This window comes from Leptodactylus fuscus, chromosome 7 (assembly GCF_031893055.1).
Source record: "Leptodactylus fuscus isolate aLepFus1 chromosome 7, aLepFus1.hap2, whole genome shotgun sequence".
NCBI classification, from domain to species: domain Eukaryota; kingdom Metazoa; phylum Chordata; class Amphibia; order Anura; family Leptodactylidae; genus Leptodactylus; species Leptodactylus fuscus.
In genome coordinates, this window is record NC_134271.1 from 129,714,931 (window position 1) to 129,734,501 (window position 19,571).

The 19,571-nt window shown below is 46.2% G+C and overlaps 1 protein-coding gene across 1 annotated transcript; it reads right to left on the reverse strand.

Moving 5' to 3' along the window:
• Nucleotides 1–1,332: 1,332 nt before the first annotated feature.
• Nucleotides 1,333–4,842, reverse strand: LOC142213326 (jeltraxin-like). Its single transcript, XM_075281642.1, has 2 exons — nt 4,788–4,842; nt 1,333–1,946 (listed from the first exon to the last, which is right to left on the reverse strand). Exons 1-2 carry the CDS (start codon nt 4,840–4,842, stop codon nt 1,333–1,335), a joined length of 669 nt encoding a protein of 222 aa, XP_075137743.1.
• Between the last annotated feature and the right edge of the window lie 14,729 nt (nt 4,843–19,571).

Sequence of the window (19,571 nt, forward strand, 5' to 3'; positions counted from 1 at the left end):
CTTTTGAGGGGTATCAGCACACAATGGACATGATCAGAGTGGGCTCACATTGCAGGCATTAGTGCCGGGTCTCCGCTGTACACTACAGCGGAGACCTAATAGCTATGGTGCCCAGGGCATAACTAGGAATGGCGGGGCCCCGTGCCAAACTTTTGCCATTGTTCCCCCCCGACGCCAAAGACCCCAACGACCGACCCCTCCCCCACGTTCCTGCACACTCTATTATGCCCAATAGTAACCCCTGCACACAGTATTATGCCCCATAGTGGCTCCTGCACACAGTTTTATGCCCCATAGTGGCCCCTGCACACAGTACTATGCCCCATAGTGGCCCCTGCACACAGTATTATCCCCCATAGTGGCCCCTGCACACAGTATTATGTCCCAACCATGAAAAATTATTATACTCTGGGGAATTTCCAGACCCCAGAGTGTAATGATTGGAGACCCAGGGGAGGATGCAAACATAAAAGACAATGTCACTTACATCTCCTGGGCTTCAACGCACTCCCCAATGATTTTGGTCATGTCCAATGAGAGCAGGAGTGGTAAGTAACAGTGTTTTTAATGTTTCCTCGCCTCCCCTAGGCCTCCGTTCGTTATACTCGGGGTATGAAAAGACTCCAGAGTATAATGATTAGAGATGAGTGAGTACTGTTCGGATCAGCCGATCTGAACAGCACGCACGCATTGAAATGAATGGAAGCACCTGATACTTCCGCTTTGACGCCGGCCGCTTAACCCCCCGCGTGCCGGCTACGTCTATTCATTTCAATGCGTGCGTGCTGTTCGGATCGGCTGATTCGAACAGTACTCGCTCATCTCTAATAATGATAGCAATGTGTGGGGTTCGCGCGCCCACGGCCTTACTCACCAATCCCTGTTCACAGCCGCATCTTCAGAAGGAGGAAGCACAAGCAGCCGTGAGGAGCGGGAATGGTAAGTAAATAGGGCCCATTACCTACTGGGGTTACCTCACTGATGGAAACACATTTTTAAGTAGGAAAAAAAGGACAAGAGAACAGAGACTATGCAGTAATACAGGATTTATTATACCATAAGGATAGAGTAAAGGAAGCACATGTATTAGATGGCGTGTATATACTGTATACATAAAGAGTGACATGTGTAGGGGATTCTGTTCTCCAATAAGATGGAGGGCTCAATACAGATGATGTTACAAGGATATTTGCCCATAGGTCAGCCGCAGCAATGACTATACAAGTATATGGGGAATCCTACAGTAACTATATCATGATGACTTTACAATAGATCTATCAGAAGATTACAGGTGAAGAAGTGATATACACAGCCTTACATTACCTCTAGTCATCACTTAGGATAGAATCGGTTCTTCGAGACAAGAATTGACCCTTTGGCTCTATATTTCCCATCTATCCAGTTAAATATATTCCCGTTTACATTGTAATCATTATAGAAATAGGCCATTATAAGCGAGTCGGGCAGAACATAATCCCACATATTGACATCACACATTTCTCCTACAAAGGACTGGGCAACATCAAATTTACCACCAAAACTATCCTGGTCCTGCCCAAGGATGACAAACATCTGAGGTGAGATGGGAGATCTGGTCCTTGTAACTCTTCCCGGGTATCTCTTGCCATTGATCCATAGTTGGAGCAGTCCAGTCTCAGAGCCCCAAGTGACACAAGAGCTTTTCCAGTCAAAACGTTCAGGATCCACTTTGAAGAAAATATCTTCATTATTTATGGAGATAGAAATAATATTTGGGGGCATCGGGTAAATGAGGAAAGCGTTGTCCTTGTCTGTTGTAGCTATGGACAGAAGGCCATAGTCTCGGGTAAGGTCGGAGTAGGAGCGCAGACATACAGTCATCTGCTTTAGAACTTTATGTGTAGAATTCAGAATTACATAGTCCGTGATTGTTGGCTCGGGAAAAAGCATGATGGTTTTCTCAATGGCTAAAGAGGAAAAATAATGTGATATTAGTCATAATAACCTTCATCATCAACAGCATTATCTTCATCATTATCAATAGCTATAGGTGGTACAGAGGTAGGAGTCAGGCTAAGTTCACACAGTTTTTTGCTCAGGATTTTGAGGCCGGATCCGCCTCAAAATCTTGACCAAAAAGGCGGCTCCCATTGAAATCAATGGGAGCCGCTCAGGTCTTTTCTCCGGGAGCTCAAGATGCTCATTCTTCAGGCTGAATCGCAAGGCGAAACATTAGGCCATTCATTTGGGCCTAATCCATAGCGGAGTGCGCGGCTGGATGCCGATGCAGTGCGTCAGCTTTCAGTCGTGGCTACTCGGTTTTAGGTCCGAAACCTGAGGCGGCTTCCGCCTCAGGTTTCGGACCAAAAAACTCCATCTGATCTTACCCTCAAAGTTATCTTTTGCATTAGGACCCAGGAGCTAATAGTTGTGTCTGTGATGGTAAGTATGAAGAATAATGCTCTACCTCCACACTTACTTACCTTATGCCGGGAATATCACACAGATCTTCTTTCTTCAAGAATCACTGGAACACCACAATAATCTCTTTTTATGAACTAAACATATAAAGGTATATTCACATGTATAATAGGTGTACGGAGGGGCTAAGAAAATGTAAATAATTAAAAAGTTTTTGAAAATAACAAAAATAAAAATTTAAATCACCCAAAAACTTAAATTACCCTCTTTCCTTTAAATTTGAAATAAAATTTGAAACAAACATAAACAAATGATCCACGTCCAAAAATGGCTGGTCTAAAAATTTCTAAAAACATTTTTCCCATGCAACAAACGCCATAAAAATTTGAGTAAAAAGTGATCAAAACATCATATATTCTCCAAAATTGTAAAAATAAAAAATGACATTTGCCCCAGACACGTACAGCCCTGTACATGGAAATATAAAAATAAAGTTACGGGCGTCAAAATATGGATTTTCTTCCAGTTTTTCACTACTGCTATTAAACTCTGGAGCTAGGCAGAAATAGTGGATCTGTTTATGAGGGCCTTATGCCCTTTTAGTCCTTGCAATCCAAATTTAACCACTCCTGGACAGCTCATCCCTATTACTTGTAGGTTGCCCACCTAACCCAACTAAGCTTTTCGAAACCCACAAGATTTTGACTTACCCATGGCTGTACCGTTACTATACATAGTATCCTTACTACCTCTATCCCAGAATCTCCTCCGCAACACGCCTACATGACTCAGTGGCACTCCTACTTAGGTTGGGAGCTCCCCTTCTTCCTGTGGTAGGGTATATGGTCCCTTGCAGCTGAGTCTGAATGTGCTTCCTACCAATATGAAATTATCATACACTGAAGGTCTTACATTGTAAGGTCCCCAAGTCATCGGTCCATTGTCGGAGATGCCACACAGAGAATCGGTCTTTGCTGTGTGTGTATTTCATGGATAACACACTTACTTATTCTTTTCTATGGGCCCATACACATGACCGTTCCTGTGTGCAAGCCAACAGTCTGGGCTGCAAAATACAGAACAACCCCTATTCCTGTCCTATTTTGTGTCCCTTGCTTCTGTGGCTCCTATTCATTTAAAGGAGTTCTCCCATTTCAGTCTTTCAGCCAGGCTCTCCCATTTCATGCAGTGTCTACTTCTCACTTCCTGTATTTCTCCTCCCTCCCCCATCCCACCATCAGGACACAGAACACTTAAGCAGATCAGATAATATGCAGATTCTTGTACAGAATGGACTACCTGTTATCTGTGTGTTTACTTAGAGAGATAACAAACTGGCCATTATCAGCAAAGTGCAATTAGCTGAACTGATTGCCCTGCCGACACTGAGTAAGTGACATCACTTGTCCTATCTCCCAGGTCCATTGTTATAGCAACACTGTGTAAACAATGGAAGGAATAAGGTCACTTTGCAGGCAAACAAAGCAAAATTTCTACAGCAATATATTTAGGAAAAGTCTTCAGTTTTACATAAGCTACCAATATAGATAGGATCCTTGAAATGGGACAACCCCTTTAATGAAAGGAGCTACGGAAGCACAGCCTGTACATGGGCAGCACACGGGAGACTTCCCTGTACGCTGCCCATATTCTTAATTCATGGCCGGCCGTTTGCAGCATGGTCATCTGCAATTGGCCTTACGGCAGCAAAGTTTCTAATTTCAGCACATTGGAAGTGCCCTGACCCTCAATCTCTATCCACTCTGGTGTGGAGGATTAGGGAGATCTGGAGAATAGTACCATTGACTGTATCACTTATTGACTAGGTCAATCTCTTTACTACTTTGTGGAACTGATGGGACTCCTATGATTCCTCTAAACTACCTTGACTCACTTCACCTCTATAGCGCCACATCTGGTGATCCTTATTTTTCCAAGTTCCCCACCACCACCACCACTTCCCCCCACCGCCTCAGGTTCCGTGTGAACTTACCCTATGGGTAGTTTTTGTAACATGTAGTATATAAAAAAAAATCAGATCGTAAGGGGTGAAGAACAGAGCTAGATATAAGATTAGGTGAGAATAGACCAAGCGTTCCAGGAGTTTGGAAATGAAGGAGAGGTAAGAGACGTAGTTTTTATCCCAAAATACATACAAATGAATAATAATATAAAAAATATTGACGCCCAGTTGTCCATAGGCGATAATCTTAGTAGTAATTTTCTTTGTGACTTTCAGAGATAAAGTCCAGAGGTTCCAAAGTCAGTATACATATAAGTGATACATATAGATAAGAGGTATGTTGTTCCTGGCAGGATTGAAACCCAGGACTCCAGTGCTGCAAGGCTGCAGTGCATACCTAACATACGTAACATACGTAACATACCTCCTGCCACATGACACCCAGCCAAAAGGCAAAAGAAGATGGTGAGACCTCTCATCTACAAAACCAAAGCAGATAAATCTCAATAATGTATCCTTATCCTATTTGCAGATATAAATCTTTTTATGGGAAAATCAGGACAACTTACCTTTTCTTTGTCAAGCAATGATCTATTGTAACCGGCTGTAAACCAAATGTAGAAAATGTAGAACAAGATTATAAGATCATAAATATTTCATAAAATTCCAAACTATGAAGATTTTACAAAAACATTACAAGAGTAAAAACAGAGAGTAACATGATCTATCTATGGAGATAGGAGTGATACTGTACCGTGTCCTCTCTCTCTGTATGTGGTAACTACATAGACGCCTCCTTATATATATATATGTATTGAAACCAGGACCATATTCCAGTTTTCTGCTGCCCTAGACATTCTGTCTGCTCGCTCATTATTGCTCAAAATCATCAGTTAATTTCATCATCAAAGTTCTGAGAATCTTCTCGTCCGTCTCTACCAGTTATAGCCGGGACGTTCTGGCACTCAGTTCTCCTATGTGGTCCTAGTGGGCTACTAGAAATTGAGGAGTGGGGCAACATTGTGGCTCAGTGGTTAGCACTGCAGCCTTGCAGCACTGGAGTCCTGGGTTTCAATCCTGCCAGGAACAACATCTACTAGGAGTTTGTATGTTCTCTATATGAGGCTCACAATCTACATAAAAAGTCCATGAAGTGTCAAAATATAAAAAACACCCTCAAAGATACCACTTTAGAAAGTACACCCCTTAGAGCAGTGAGGGTGAAACTGTTAGAGACTAGAGATGAGCGAACAGTGAAATATTCGAGATTCCATATTCGTTTCGAGTAGAGCTGAAATATTTGACTACTCGATCGAATATCGAATCCCATTATAGGCTATGGGCAGTGGCGGATCCAGGCTTTGCGGGGCCCTGGGCAATTGACTGTGGTGGGGCCCTACTTACAAAAACCCGACGTAGGTTTTTTCTGTCCGCTTGAAAAGTCGGACATATTTAGGACAGGCACGGAGTGTAAAACAATGCACCCGATGTCCATTTAAAGGGGCTCTATCAGCAAAATCATGCTAATAGACCCCACATATGCGTGAATAGCCTTTAAGAAGGCTATTCAGGCACCGTAAGTGTTATATTAACCCCCAGTCCCGTTTTTAAATAAAAGGATAAAAACATATATGCAAATCTTACTGTACATGCACCGGGGGCGGGGATGCACGATGCCGCGTCATCTTTGGGCACACCTGCCTCTTCTGTCTTCTTGGAGCGACGCCCTCTGGTCCCGTCTCTTCTGCCGGCTTCCTATTGGTCTTCTTCTGGCTTGAGGTCTTCAAATCTCGCGCCTGCGTAGTAGCGCTTCCCTCCGGATCGCTACTGCGCAGGCTCACTCGCCATTTTACTTAATGGCAGTTCGCAAGCGTGCAGTACGCTCATGTAGTTCTACGGGGACTGTCAAGTGAGCCTGCGCAGTAGTGCTCCGGAAGACCTCAAGCCGGAAGAAGAGACGGGACCAGAGGGCGTCGCTCCAAGAAGACAGAAGAGGCAGGCGTGCCCGAAGATGACGTAGCATCGTGCATCCCCACCCCCAGTGCATGTTCAGGTACAATTAGCATATATGTTTTAATGCTTTTATTTAAAAATGGGACCGGGGGTTAATATAACATTTACGGGGCCTGAATGGTCTTTTTAAAGGCTATTCACGCATATGTGGGGTCTATTAGCATGATTTTGCTGCTAGAGCCCCTTTAAATGAATGGAGAATGTCACGGACACAGCTAGTGTCCGCTGCTAATGTCCGTGCAAGACATTAGCAGTGGACACTGACGGTAGTGTGAACGCCCCCTAAGATACTCCATGTGCCTTATATTAATAGCAATTAACCCCATCATGTCCCTCACATTAACCCCCTGTGTGCCTCACATAACAGTTACTGATATGTTAGAGACATGGAGGTAATAATGAAGTATCTCCATGATTAGTACCCCATACATCTCACACATCAGTAACCCTTATGGTGAAGTACACAGGGGTTAATGTGAGGGACATGATGGGGTTAACTGCTATTAATATGAGGCACATGGAGTTACTAAAACTAAATGAATAACTCCAAGTGCCTGACATTAATAGGAATAGTAACCCCCTCCCCCTCCAGCCTGTACCTGCGTGTGCTTTCTTTCACTTTGCTGAACTTCTCCCTCTCGTGTGTAAGATGCAGGACGGCAGGGATCTTCTATAGAGCGATAAGCTCCGCCTCCTCGGCTCTCCTCACCCTCTCATTGGTTGACAGAGGGCAGCCAGAGAAGGGGGATGAGGAGGGAGCGTCCTCTATCCATAGCTGCAGCTCCCTGCGCTGGCTGCTGTCTATGAGCCGATGCTGCAGGTACACAGTGTGCTTCACACATATACTTCCTAATAGGGAAAGTATATGTGTGAAGCACACTGTGTGCAGGAAGCTGCAGCTACTGATAGAGGACCGACAGGGGGCCCCTGCAAGTGACAATTGCCCTGCCGACCGACCCGAGTTTTGTTAGGTACGGGCCCTGCCGCGGGGCTCCGCTAGGCGCGGGGCCCCGGGCGGTTGCCCGGCTCGCCCGGCCCTGGATCCGCCCCTGGCTATGGGAAAAAATGCTTGTTTCAGGGGAAACCACTATTTGACTAAAGGAGAGTCACCAAGTCCACAAATAGCAGGAGGAGAGTGTTTAGGAGGAGCGCTGTGCAGTTAAAGCACACAGACCTCATTATAGTCTATGGCAGGCATGTCAAACATGCGGGCCTTTACAGGCATATCTGCGGCCTGCACAAAAGTCTCTGCCTCCTCCACCCCACACGCCGGGTGATGTGGCCACGTAATCAGGCCCGCACCCGACATGTGCCTGCGTCCTACGAGGTCTCACAAGACCGCTGCGCAGGCTGAAGAGCTGAAGCAGGTAAGCTTCTGCAGATAGGATAGGAGATAAATACTAGATTTATGATGATGGGGGGGGGTTGGAGTGCTGGGGAAGAGTTGGGGTGCTGGGGGAGGGGGGCTTATTGATGTCCGGCTGGCCCTTCCTTGGGCTTGAGGACTGTTTTTTTTTTCCCACCCACCTCGTAATTCTTTCACTTGGGGGTTAATTGGAGCATTACAGTCTGCAGTGCTCCTATTAACCCCAAGTGCAAGAACTGCAAGTGGGTGGGAAAAAACAGCCCTCAGGCCCAAGAAAGGGACAGACATCCAGAAGCCCCCCTCCCCCAGCCCCCCCCCCCCCCCCCCTAGCACTCCAACCCTTCCCCAGCACTTCAACACAATAATGGTGTCTGCCAGCTTTAAATGAGGTGTCATTTTGCCGGCAATCGCAGGCACCTGGAGCAAGATTCGGGGCTTGCGTGCATTTTTATGGCAGCCGGGAGCTTTGTGAGGCTCCAGCCTGTCATTCTATACTTTCTATTGTATGCTACTCTATGTAGCCTGCAATAGAAATGCCAGATTATTGCGATGCAAGTTAGAGGTGGGCCAAGCATGGAACGTGTTGGAGGCTGGCAAGCTTCAGAGCCGCTACCAGGTTCCTGCCGTTATCACAAGTGACAAAAATGCCTGGCCCCAGGTGCAGCAGGGAAAAACACATTGCCATCTCAGCCAGGATGGCATCCCTGACCTCAGAGGCAGTGTGCTGTCTGTCCCCCAAGCTGATGAGCTTCATCACGGCCTGCTGATGTCTCCCCACACCAGTAGCTGGGGTCGATTCAAGGGCGGAGGAGGAGGAGGAGGGTGGTGTTTCAGCACTCCTGCCAGGAATATTGGGCGGGGAGACAAGGCAGGCCACCACAGTTTGCAACCCGGTCCCAGCCTCAACTACATTCAGCCCGTGTGCCCTGATTGAGATGTAGCGCCCCTGGCCGCATGCACTTGTCCACGCGTCGGTGGTCAAGTGGAACTTTTGTGCAAAGCGCAGAACTTAGGGCCCGCCTGATGTTACGGGACACACGCTGGTGCAAGGCTCAACTCACCCTAAGGGCCAAAAACACTGCTGGTTAATTTTGTTCCGTTCCAAAGGACTCTGTGTTTACATTTGGTTCAGTCGCAGCTCCAGGACATGCCTTTGAAGGCAAGGTTTCCTTTAGTGGCTCCATCTCAGCAGGATGATGATGGTGAAGCTTGGTTAAATCTGGTGTCGGAAGGGAAAGTGGTTTCTGATCTACATCTAAAGTACTGGAGCATGTTGTTTGGACAATTAACACCTGATCAGAACCCTGTAGAGGTAATGTAGAGTCCGATATTAGAGGACCATTACCGCTAGTAGTGGTTGCAGCCAATTCTCCCCCTTTGCGGTCCTCTAAATCAAAGTTACCCCCAGGACTTGATGCCAAAATGTTATCAATTTGACAGTCAAAATCAAGGTCAATGTCTGGGTCCTCAGTCCAATCCACTGCATCAATCCAACACAATGAGAGGGATGGTTCTAGAACCACTGTTTTAGGGGCAAAGAGTTTTAAAGGGGCCAACACTCTGCTGGTGCAAGGCTGAACTCACCCTAAGGGCAAAAACACTGCTGGTGCAAGGCTCTACTCACCCTAAGGGCAAAAACACTGCTGGTGCAAGGCTCTACTCACCCTAAGGGCAAAAACACTGCTGGTGCAAGGCTCTACTCATGCCAAGGGCCTCAATCTCTGCTGGTAGCTCAGCTTAAGGTCCTGTAACTTTGTTTGGAAGGGCTCTTGTTAAGGGCTAGAAAAGTGAATTTTGGAAGGTCTTACCACATCACACACACACACACTCAAAATGAAAGTTAAGGGTGAGGGCTTTTGGATTTCCCATTGTCTATTCCATCCGTGGTTGTCATGGGGAACGTGATTTAAAGGGGTGGTTGTTACTGTTTGTTGAGCTTAAATTGGGGTTTGTGTCCATCCATTTGGGGAGTAAAGAAGGTTTCCAGGTATTTTCCCACTTTGATAAAGGTTTTGTTGAATGTGTAAAGTGTGTAGTTGTTAGGCTGTGATGTTGGGGTAATAGAGGGTCTTTGGTGTGTTAGATGCCCCCAGACATGCTTCCCCTGCTGTCCCAGTGTCATTCCAGAGATGTTGGCATCATTTCCTGGGGTGTCATAGTGGACTTGGTGACCCTCCAGACACGGATTTGGGTTTCCCCCTTAACGAGTATATGTTCCCCATAGACTATAATAGAAACCCGTTTGAACACTCGAACAGTGAGCGGCTGTTCGAATCGGATTTCGAACCTCGAACATTTTAGTGTTCGCTCATCTCTAACTGTAATGTCTCATTTTATTTGTACATGAACCTTCTCATTTGTCAACTGCTGCAGAACATGTTGTTAATATATAAATAAAAATATACAGTACAGACCAAAAGTTTGGCCACACCTTCTCATTCAGAGTTTTTTGTATTTTTATGACTATGAAATTGTAGATTCACACTGAAGGCATCAAAACTATGAATTATCACATGTGGAATTATATACTGAACAAAAAAGTGTGAAACAACTGAAAATCTGTCTTATATTCTCGGTTCTTCAAAGTAACCACCTTTTGCTTTGATTCCTGCTTTGCACACTCTTGGCATTCTACGCCGGAGTAGACGAGCTGAGTGCACGGCCCGATGTAGCAGTGCTGGCCGATGTAGCAGTGTCCGATGTAGCAGTCCGATGTAACAAAGCTGAGTGTGCAGCAGGGTTCAGCGCGCACTCAGTTCTGCTTAATCTCCGGTGTACTGCTACATCTCGGCATAGGAATGTGTTGACCAGTGTTGACTGGCTGAATGCTATAGCATTCGGCCAATCAGCACTGGTTCTGCCGGTGGAGGTGGAGTCTAAGAGTCGTCCACAGCAGTCTCCATTCTGGTCCGATCTTAGACTCCACCTCCTCACAGATGAGCCTCCGGTGGAACCAGCGTTGATTGGCTGTATGCCGTACTCTGTATGGCATTCGGCCAATCAATGCTGTTCAATGAATTCCTATGGGAAAAAGTCAGCTCGCGCATATCGCAATCTGACAGGGATCCCGACGTAATAAAGTGACTTGGGCATGTTAGATGCCACCAGACATGCTTCCCCTGCTGTCCCAGTGTCATTCCAGGCTGTTGGCATCATTTCCTGGAGTGTCATAGTGGACTTGGTGACTCTTCGGAGTCGAATGGTGGGATCCCCTGTAGCGAAGCATTTTTCTCCCATAGACTATAATGGGGTTCGATATTCGGTCGAATATTGAGTGGCTATTCGAAATGAATATTGAATATTTTACTGTTCGCTCATCTGTAATGTTTACCTCTTACATGAAGTACAATGTGTCATGTAAAAATAATCTCAAAATCACTTGTGTAAGGTCTAGCGTCTCCAAGTTATTGCCATATAAAGTGACATATGACAGTTTGGAGAAATGAGGTCTGGTCCTAAAGGCACTTTTACACCTGGTCCTTAACCGGTGAAGGTTTTACCAATAAGGAAGGAAGTATGGAGACATCCATCAGGAAATAAGCTGGAGAGAAGTCACTACAAACATCCCATCAACTGGAAAGAAACAATCCCATTTATTTAGGTTGTTTCTTCTTTCTCTTCTTCATAGCTTTTCTCCTTCCACAACCACAGCTTAGACTGCAGCTCTTCTGAGCTCTTCTCCTATGAGCACGCTTTGTCTTTTTTGGTTTCTTTGCAGGTATTGGTTCTGGTAGAATTCGGATTGGTTGTGGTAGCTCTTCTATGTCTTTTCTCTTCATCCATCTTGGCTGTTGTCCTGGCCTAATGAGATACAGCCATTCCTCCTTGTCGTCCTTCTCCTCGTTGTCTACAAATAGAGAATCCATAATGAGAATGGTGTCAGATAGTCAGTGTCCTTCACAGCAGATCACTTGATGGTTTTGGATAATTTTGGACATGTGACTATTCCTATTGACTATAGTCAGGAGGAGCCTTACAGGTCATATATGACAGGGACAGTCTGCTATAGATTGGGGTCACACACAACCTTCTCAGGGTTCTTAGTCATTCTTACCAGGTTCGGGATCCGCGCTCTTCTTTACATCTGCCTGACATTTTTTCATCGCTGTAGTAACTACAACATAAAACAGAAGCCATCAGAAGAGGAGAGACATGTGTGTCCATTATACAGGAGCCCGGGCTTGTCTTTATGTTTATTTGTCTTCTGTATACTCTGCTCTTTGGTATCAATAAGTGTCTATTATTAGTAGTGGCCAATGGATGGGCTTATAGATGTAGCAGAGCTGACTGGGTAATGCGGAACATCTCCTCATGATGGCGCTATAAAGTCTTATTACTGATCTTACATAGGACTGCAGGTAAATCTTCTGGATTCTTAGTAGTCCTAGTGATATTACTAACAAGCCCTGCTACACCTGGAGTACAGGGGGGATCTCTGTTCTCCTAAACTACACCGCTTCTATACTTAGAGGGAACCTTCCAATTTCTGGGGCTATACTACATGTCCTATGTGCACCAGGCGTATAACTACAGGCCATACCGGGGGGGCCCATTGGCAGCAGTGCTATAAGTGACATGTCATAGTTGGGGTGCCATATACACCCGCTGTCAGGGTTATATTCTTACCCAGCGTCTCAACGATGACTTCTTTTAAGTCGAATTTCTCTTTCTCTTCTTTTTTTCCTTTTCTACATTTGTAGCAGCTGGAATAACAAGAAAAACTCATGAGATACAGCAATATATGGAGCGCCCCCTCCTGGTTATGGGGAGACCCTAGAAGCCCTTCCTCACCTCATGTGTTACTATAGAGGGCACAATACAGGGGGCGCTAGATATCACAGACATGATATGGATCAGATGCCATAGCACAAGCAGATTATTACCCAGGAGTCACATCGCCCCCTGTAGGTCTGACATGATATAACCCTCCACCTTGCACTACATTATCACCATACTACATAACTGTTCTACTGTGGATATTTCGGGAAAAGATACCAGAAACTTACCAAAGAAAGATTTTGGCGCAAAAAATTAAAATAGGCACAATGATGTACGCAAGATCTGGAAAGAAAGAAAGAAGATGGTTGATAAGACATCATGGAATCTGAGAACTCCTCACATAGATCCCTATGGCTGTCATGCTGATAACACATTCTATTATGGTCTGTCATTGACAAGGCATGTTGGGAGTTGTAGTTCCCAAGTAGCTGGAAAGATATATAGGCTATACATATACATAGGATGATGTCTACTCACTTGTCTTACTGGGGGTGGCCGGGCGCAGGGTGGCAGTGTCAGTGGTCACTGTCAGGAAGGAATAATACACAAAGGTGAGACGTTATGTTATACCCAATGCCAACACTTCTATATTTGTAACTAATACTTTTCACCGCTGTGGGTTTGCTACAATACCTACAATGCACACATTGTCTGCTGCAGAACCTCTTAGTAATAGATCATTACATTAGGAGAATAACACACAAGGAAATTCCTGACCCCCCCCCCCCCCTCCAAACAGCCACCTGTAAAGCCCCCCAGCTATGAGTGTCCATTACTGTACCTGCAGGTGTCATGGTCGGCCTCCCGTCCACAAAGCTTTGGGAAATTGTCACAAAAACGAATAGCACATTTATGGCATCCATCACTCTCTCCATCTGTAAAACCCTCAGCTTCCTCCAGGACATTCCCCAAGTTATATAGATTGTACAGTACACTGTGATGTCACCGGCTTCATGATGTCATCAGGATTCTGAGGAATTCCGGACTGTGATGATGTCATCTGGGCAAGTGCTGAATGGCCAGCAGTGTATACAGTGATCACATGACTCTATACAATAGTCAGAGGATATATACATCTATATTCTAATAAAACCGCACTGTTTACTGAGAAGTTACTCCGGATTTCCATAGAAGCCTACTTCATAGAAACTATTACAATAAAGCCGAAGTCAAGTGAAGGTTGTCCAGCTCTGTAGGGCTCTGTACACATAGGGGCATATATATATATATATATATATATATATATATATATATATATATATATACAGTCACTAAGCAGCGCCAGCATTGCCTAATGCTTTGCTACCATGTAAATAAATGGCGTATCCAGCGCTGGCGGCAGACAAATGTTGCTTGGCATTAAGGTGTCCTGGTGCTAAGCAATGTCAGGGTGATGCCAATGCCTCTGTCCATGGAAGCCATGTCCACATTTGCCCCGATAAATCTAAAATAAAAACCAGCTTTGCGATACGTCTGCCTGATAACAGAGAGCAAACACATTCTGTGTAATGGGGTCATCCTGCAGTCTGTCTTTCACTTCACACTACTTTGTGCTAATGTATATGATGGATGTTTATTAGAGATGAGCCAACAGTAAAATGTTCGATATTCATTTTGAACAGCCGCTCAATATTCGACTATTCGAACGAATATCGAACCCCATTATAGTCTATGGGGAAAAATGCTTTGTTTCAGGGGATCCCACCATTCGACTCAAGAGAGTCACCAAGTCCACTATGACACCCCAGGAAATGATGACAACACCCTGGAATGCAACTGGGACAGCAGGGGAAGCATGTCTGGGGGCATCTAACATGCCCAAGTCACTGTATTATGTCAGGATCTGCGCGAGCTGACTTTTTTAGCTGAACCTGCTACACACTCAGCTCTACTGCATTGGACTGCTACATCGGCCAGCACTGCCACATTGGGCCATGCGCTCAGCTCGGCTACTCTGGAGAAGCTGAGCTCAGCGAACAGCCAGCTCTGCTTCATCTCCGATGTAGCAATGCTGATGATGTAGCAGTGTCCGATGTAGCAGAGCTGAGTGTGCTGCATTGGACTGCTACATCGGACACTGCTACATCGGCCAGCACTGTAGCAGTGTCCGAGTAGCCAAGCTCAGCGAACAGCCAGCTCTGCTTCATCTCCAATGCTTCAAGTCTTCAAAACGGACAACTTCATAATGGAATCCAACGGTAGTGTGAACCCTGCTTAAGACCGATGGAAGGGACTATGACTGCAGGGTGAGACTACACAGGGATTGTTGTCTGCGGCCATAGAGACAGTCTGTAGAAGAGCGATATTAACAAAACAATCCAATTTGTGATTGACAGCAACTGCAATTGTGTAGTATATGTGTATACCTTACATTGTGTAGTATATGTGTATACCTTACATTGTGTAGTATATGCGTATACCTTACATTGTGTAGTGTATGTGTGTACCTTACATTGTGTAGTGTACGTGTGTACCTTACATTGTGTAGTGTATGTGTGTACCTTACATTGTGTAGTATATGTGTGTACCTTACATTGTGTAGTGTATGTGTGTACCTTACATTGTGTAGTGTATGTGTGTACCTTACATTGTGTAGTATATGTGTGTACCTTACATTGTGTAGTATATGTGTGTACCTTACATTGTGTAGTGTATGTGTGTACCTTACATTGTGTAGTATATGTGTGTACCTTACATTGTGTAGTATATGTGTGTACATTACATTGTGTAGTGTATGTGTGTACATTACATTGTGTAGTATATGTGTGTACCTTACATTGTGTAGTATATGTGTGTACCTTACATTGTGTACTATATGTGTGTACCTTACATTGTGTACTATATGTGTGTACCTTACATTGTGTAGTATATGTGTGTACCTTACATTGTGTAGTATATGTGTGTACCTTACATTGTGTAGTATATGTGTGTACCTTACATTGTGTAGTATATGTGTGTACCTTACATTGTGTAGTATATGTGTGTACCTTACATTGTGTAGTATATGTGTGTACCTTACATTGTGTAGTATATGTGTGTACCTTACATTGTGTAGTATATGTGTGTACCTTACATTGTGTAGTATATGTGTGTACCTTACATTGTGTAGTATATGTGTGTACCTTACATTGTGTAGTATATGTGTGTACCTTACATTGTGTAGTATATGTGTGTACCTTACATTGTGTAGTATATGTGTGTACCTTACATTGTGTAGTATATGTGTGTATATTACATTGTGTAGTATATGTGTGTACCTTACATTGTGTAGTATATGTGTGTACCTTACATTGTGTAGTATATGTGTATACCTTACATTGTGTAGTATGTGTGTGCACATTACATTGTGCTGTAGGTGTGTGTACATTATATTGTGTAGTATATGCGTGTACATTACATTGTGTAGTAGGTGTGTGTACATTACATTGTGTAGTAGATGTGTATACCCTACGTTGTGTAGCATATGTGTGTACCTTACATTGTGTAGTATATGTGTGTACATTACATTGTGTGGTAGGTGTGTGTACATTACATTGTGTAGTAGATGTGTATACCCTACGTTGTGTAGCATATGTGTGTATATTACATTGTGCATACTTCCCAACCGTCCTGATATCCGCGGGACATTCACGATTTCGGTGACGTGTCCCACGGTCCCGGTTGGAGGGAGGTATGTCCCGATTTCAACTCAGATCTGCGACCAGAGGACGCAGATCTGAATTGAACACATACGCGGCTGAAGCAAGGAGCTGTCACAGTTCAGCTCCTTGCTTTGCCGCTGCACACCGGCTACTGGCTGTGTAGACGCGATGTGATGACGTCACATCGCGTCTACAACTGTGTGTGAGTGAGAGAGAGAAGCGCGCAGAGAGCGGCGGGGAACGAGGAGAAGGTAAGTGTAATGTGTACACTGAGGTGGAACGTGAAACTTGGGGCAGATGAAGGAGAGGACGACATGACACTGGGGGCAGAGATGGGAGGACATGAATCTGGGGGCAGAGATGGAGGGACATGAATCTGGGGGCAGAGATGGAGGGACATGAATCTGGGGGCAGAGATGGAGGGGACATGAATCTGGGGGCAGAGATGTGGGGACATGGATCTGGGGGCAGAGATGGAGGGTACATGAATCTGAGGACAGAGATGGAGGGGACATGAATCTGGGGGCAGAGATGGAGGGACATGAATCTGGGGGCAGAGATGGAGAGGCATGAATCTGGGGGCAGAGATGTGGAGACATGAATCTGGCGGCAGAGATGGAGAGACATGAATCTGGGGGCAGAGATGGAGAGGACATGAATCTGGGGGCAAAGATGGAGGGACATGAATCTGGGGGCAGAGATGGGGGGACATGAATCTGGGGGCAGAGATGGAGGGAAATGAATCTAGGGGCAGAGATGGGGGGACATGAATCTGGGGGCAGAGATGGAGGGGACATGAATCTGGGGGCAGAGTTGTGGGGACATGAATCTGGGGGCAGAGTTGTGGGGACATGAATCTGGGGCAGAGATGGAGGGGACATGAATCTGGGGACAGAGATGGAGGGGACATGAATCTGGGGGCAGAGATGGAGGGACATGAATCTGGGGGCAGAGATGGAGGGACATGAATCTGGGGGCAGAGATGGAGGGACATGAATCTGGGGGCAGAGATGGAGGGTACATGAATCTGGGGACAGAGATGGAGGGGACATGAATCTGGGGGCAGATATGTGGGGACATGAATCTGGGGGCAGAGATGGAGAGACTTGAATCTGGGGGCAGAGATGTGGAGACATGAATCTGGGGGCAGAGATGGAGAGGACATGAATCTGGGGGCAGAGATGGAGAGGACATGAATCTGGGGGCAAAGATGGAGGGACATGAATCTGGGGGCAGAGATGGGGGGACATGAATCTGGGGGCAGAGATGGAGGGACATGAATATGGGGGCAGAGATGGGGGGACATGAATCTGGGGGCAGAGATGGAGGGGACATGAATCTGGGGGCAGAGTTGTGGGGACATGAATATGGGGGCAGAGATGGAGGGGACATAAATCTGGGGACAGAGATGGAGGGGACATGAATCTGGGGGCAGAGATGTGGGGACATGAATCTGGAGGCAGAGATGGAGGGACATGAATCTGTGGGCAGAGATGTGGGGACATGAATCTGGGGGCAGAGATGGAGAGGACGTGAATCTGGGGGCAGAGATGGAGAGGACATGAATCTGGGGGCAGAGATGGAAAGGACATGAATCTGGGGGCAGAGATGGAGAGGACATGAATCTGGGGGCAGAGATGGAGAGGACATGAATCTGGGGGCAGAGATGGAGGGGACATGAATCTGGGGGCAGAGATGGGGGACATAAATCTGGGGACAGGGATGGAGGGGACATGAAACTGGGGGCAGAGATAGAGGGGGGACATATAATTTACGGGTGACTGTAGGAGGATTACATACCTCCCAACCGTCCCGATTTCCGTGGGACAGTCCCGATTTGGGTGACATGTCCCACGGTCCCAGTTGGAGGGAGGTATGTCCCGATTTCAACTCAGATCTGCGTCCAGAGGACACAGATCTGAGTTGAACACACATGCAGCTGAAGGAAGGAGCTGACACAGGTCAGCTCCTCGCTTCGCTGCTGCCCGCCTCCCTCCCTCACACACGCGGCTGAAGCTGCTCGCTTCAGCCGCATGTGTCAGCGAGAGAGAGACGCAGCGGCGAAGCGAGGAGCTGACCTATGTCAGCTCCTCGCTTCCGCCGGCTCCTGGCTTGTAGACGCGATGTACAAGCCAGGAGCCGGCGGCAGCAGCGAAGCATGTGTCAGCGAGAGAGAGAGACGCAGCGGCGAAGCGAGCACGCGAGCAGCTTCAGCCGCGTGTGTCAGGGAGAGAGGCGGGCAGCGGCGAAGCGAGGAGCTGACCTGTGTCAGCTCCTTCCTTCAGCCGCATGTGTCAGCGAGAGAGGCGGCGAGGGAGCGGAGGAGAAGGTAAGTTTAATGTGGAGGTGGAACGTGAATCTGGGGGCAGATGAAGGAGAGGACGGCATGACATTGGGGCAGAGATGGGGGACATGAATCTGGAGGCAGAGATGGAGGGACATGAATCTGGGGGCAGAGATGTGGGACATGAATCTGGGGGCAGAGATGGAGGGGACATGAATCTGGGGGCAGAGATGGAGGGACATGAATCTGGGGGCAGAGATGGGGGGACATGAATCTGGGGGCAGATGAAGGGTGTATATGAAACTGGGGGAGAGATAGAGGGGGGACATATAATTTACGGGTTACTGTAGGAGGATTATACTGTGTGCGGGCACATGAAAAATTAACGAGTGGGCGGAGTCAACACAAAAATGGGTGGGGCTAAATTTGCAGTGGCGCGCTATGCACGCCGCACATTTTGTCCCTCTTTCAGTTCTTCAAAAGTTGGGAGGTATGGGATTATACTGTGTGTGGGCACATGAAAAATTAATGAGGATGGGCGGAGTCAATATAAAAGTGGGCGGGGATAAATTTGCTGTGGCGCGCTATGCGCACCGCACATTTTGTCCCTCTTTCGGTTCTTCAAAAGTTGGGAGGTATGGTATTATATGATGAGACATTCTGTCTGTGTTCATGTTGTTAAGTTGCTAACAACGTTTTGCTGAAAAGAGAAAGTCACTCACAGACAGGAAGCTCCTCCCCTTCTTCCTGTGTCTCTCGCTCCCCCCACATGTCATGGCTGCACAGGCTGCTGCAGTCTCTCTTCACAGAACTGGATTCTACTATAAGTTGTGAGCAGTTTGTTGTGCTAAATAAATGCACATTGTTTGCTACTCAGGTGAGACTGGGAGCTTATTAATACCGCTGCTGACACTGGTAACATCTGAAGAGATCTCTGTCCCTCTGTGTTTTGGGATAAGATGGGGTCCCAGAGGTCGGATCTCCAGTAATCAGAATATTTGGGAAATAAATGTAATATTAAGGGGTATGCTACATTTATATAGAGACAGAGTGGATGGACTGCAGCCACCTCTCCTATACAAGAGACATAGACAACGACAGATATGCAAAGTCTGTTGCAAGATT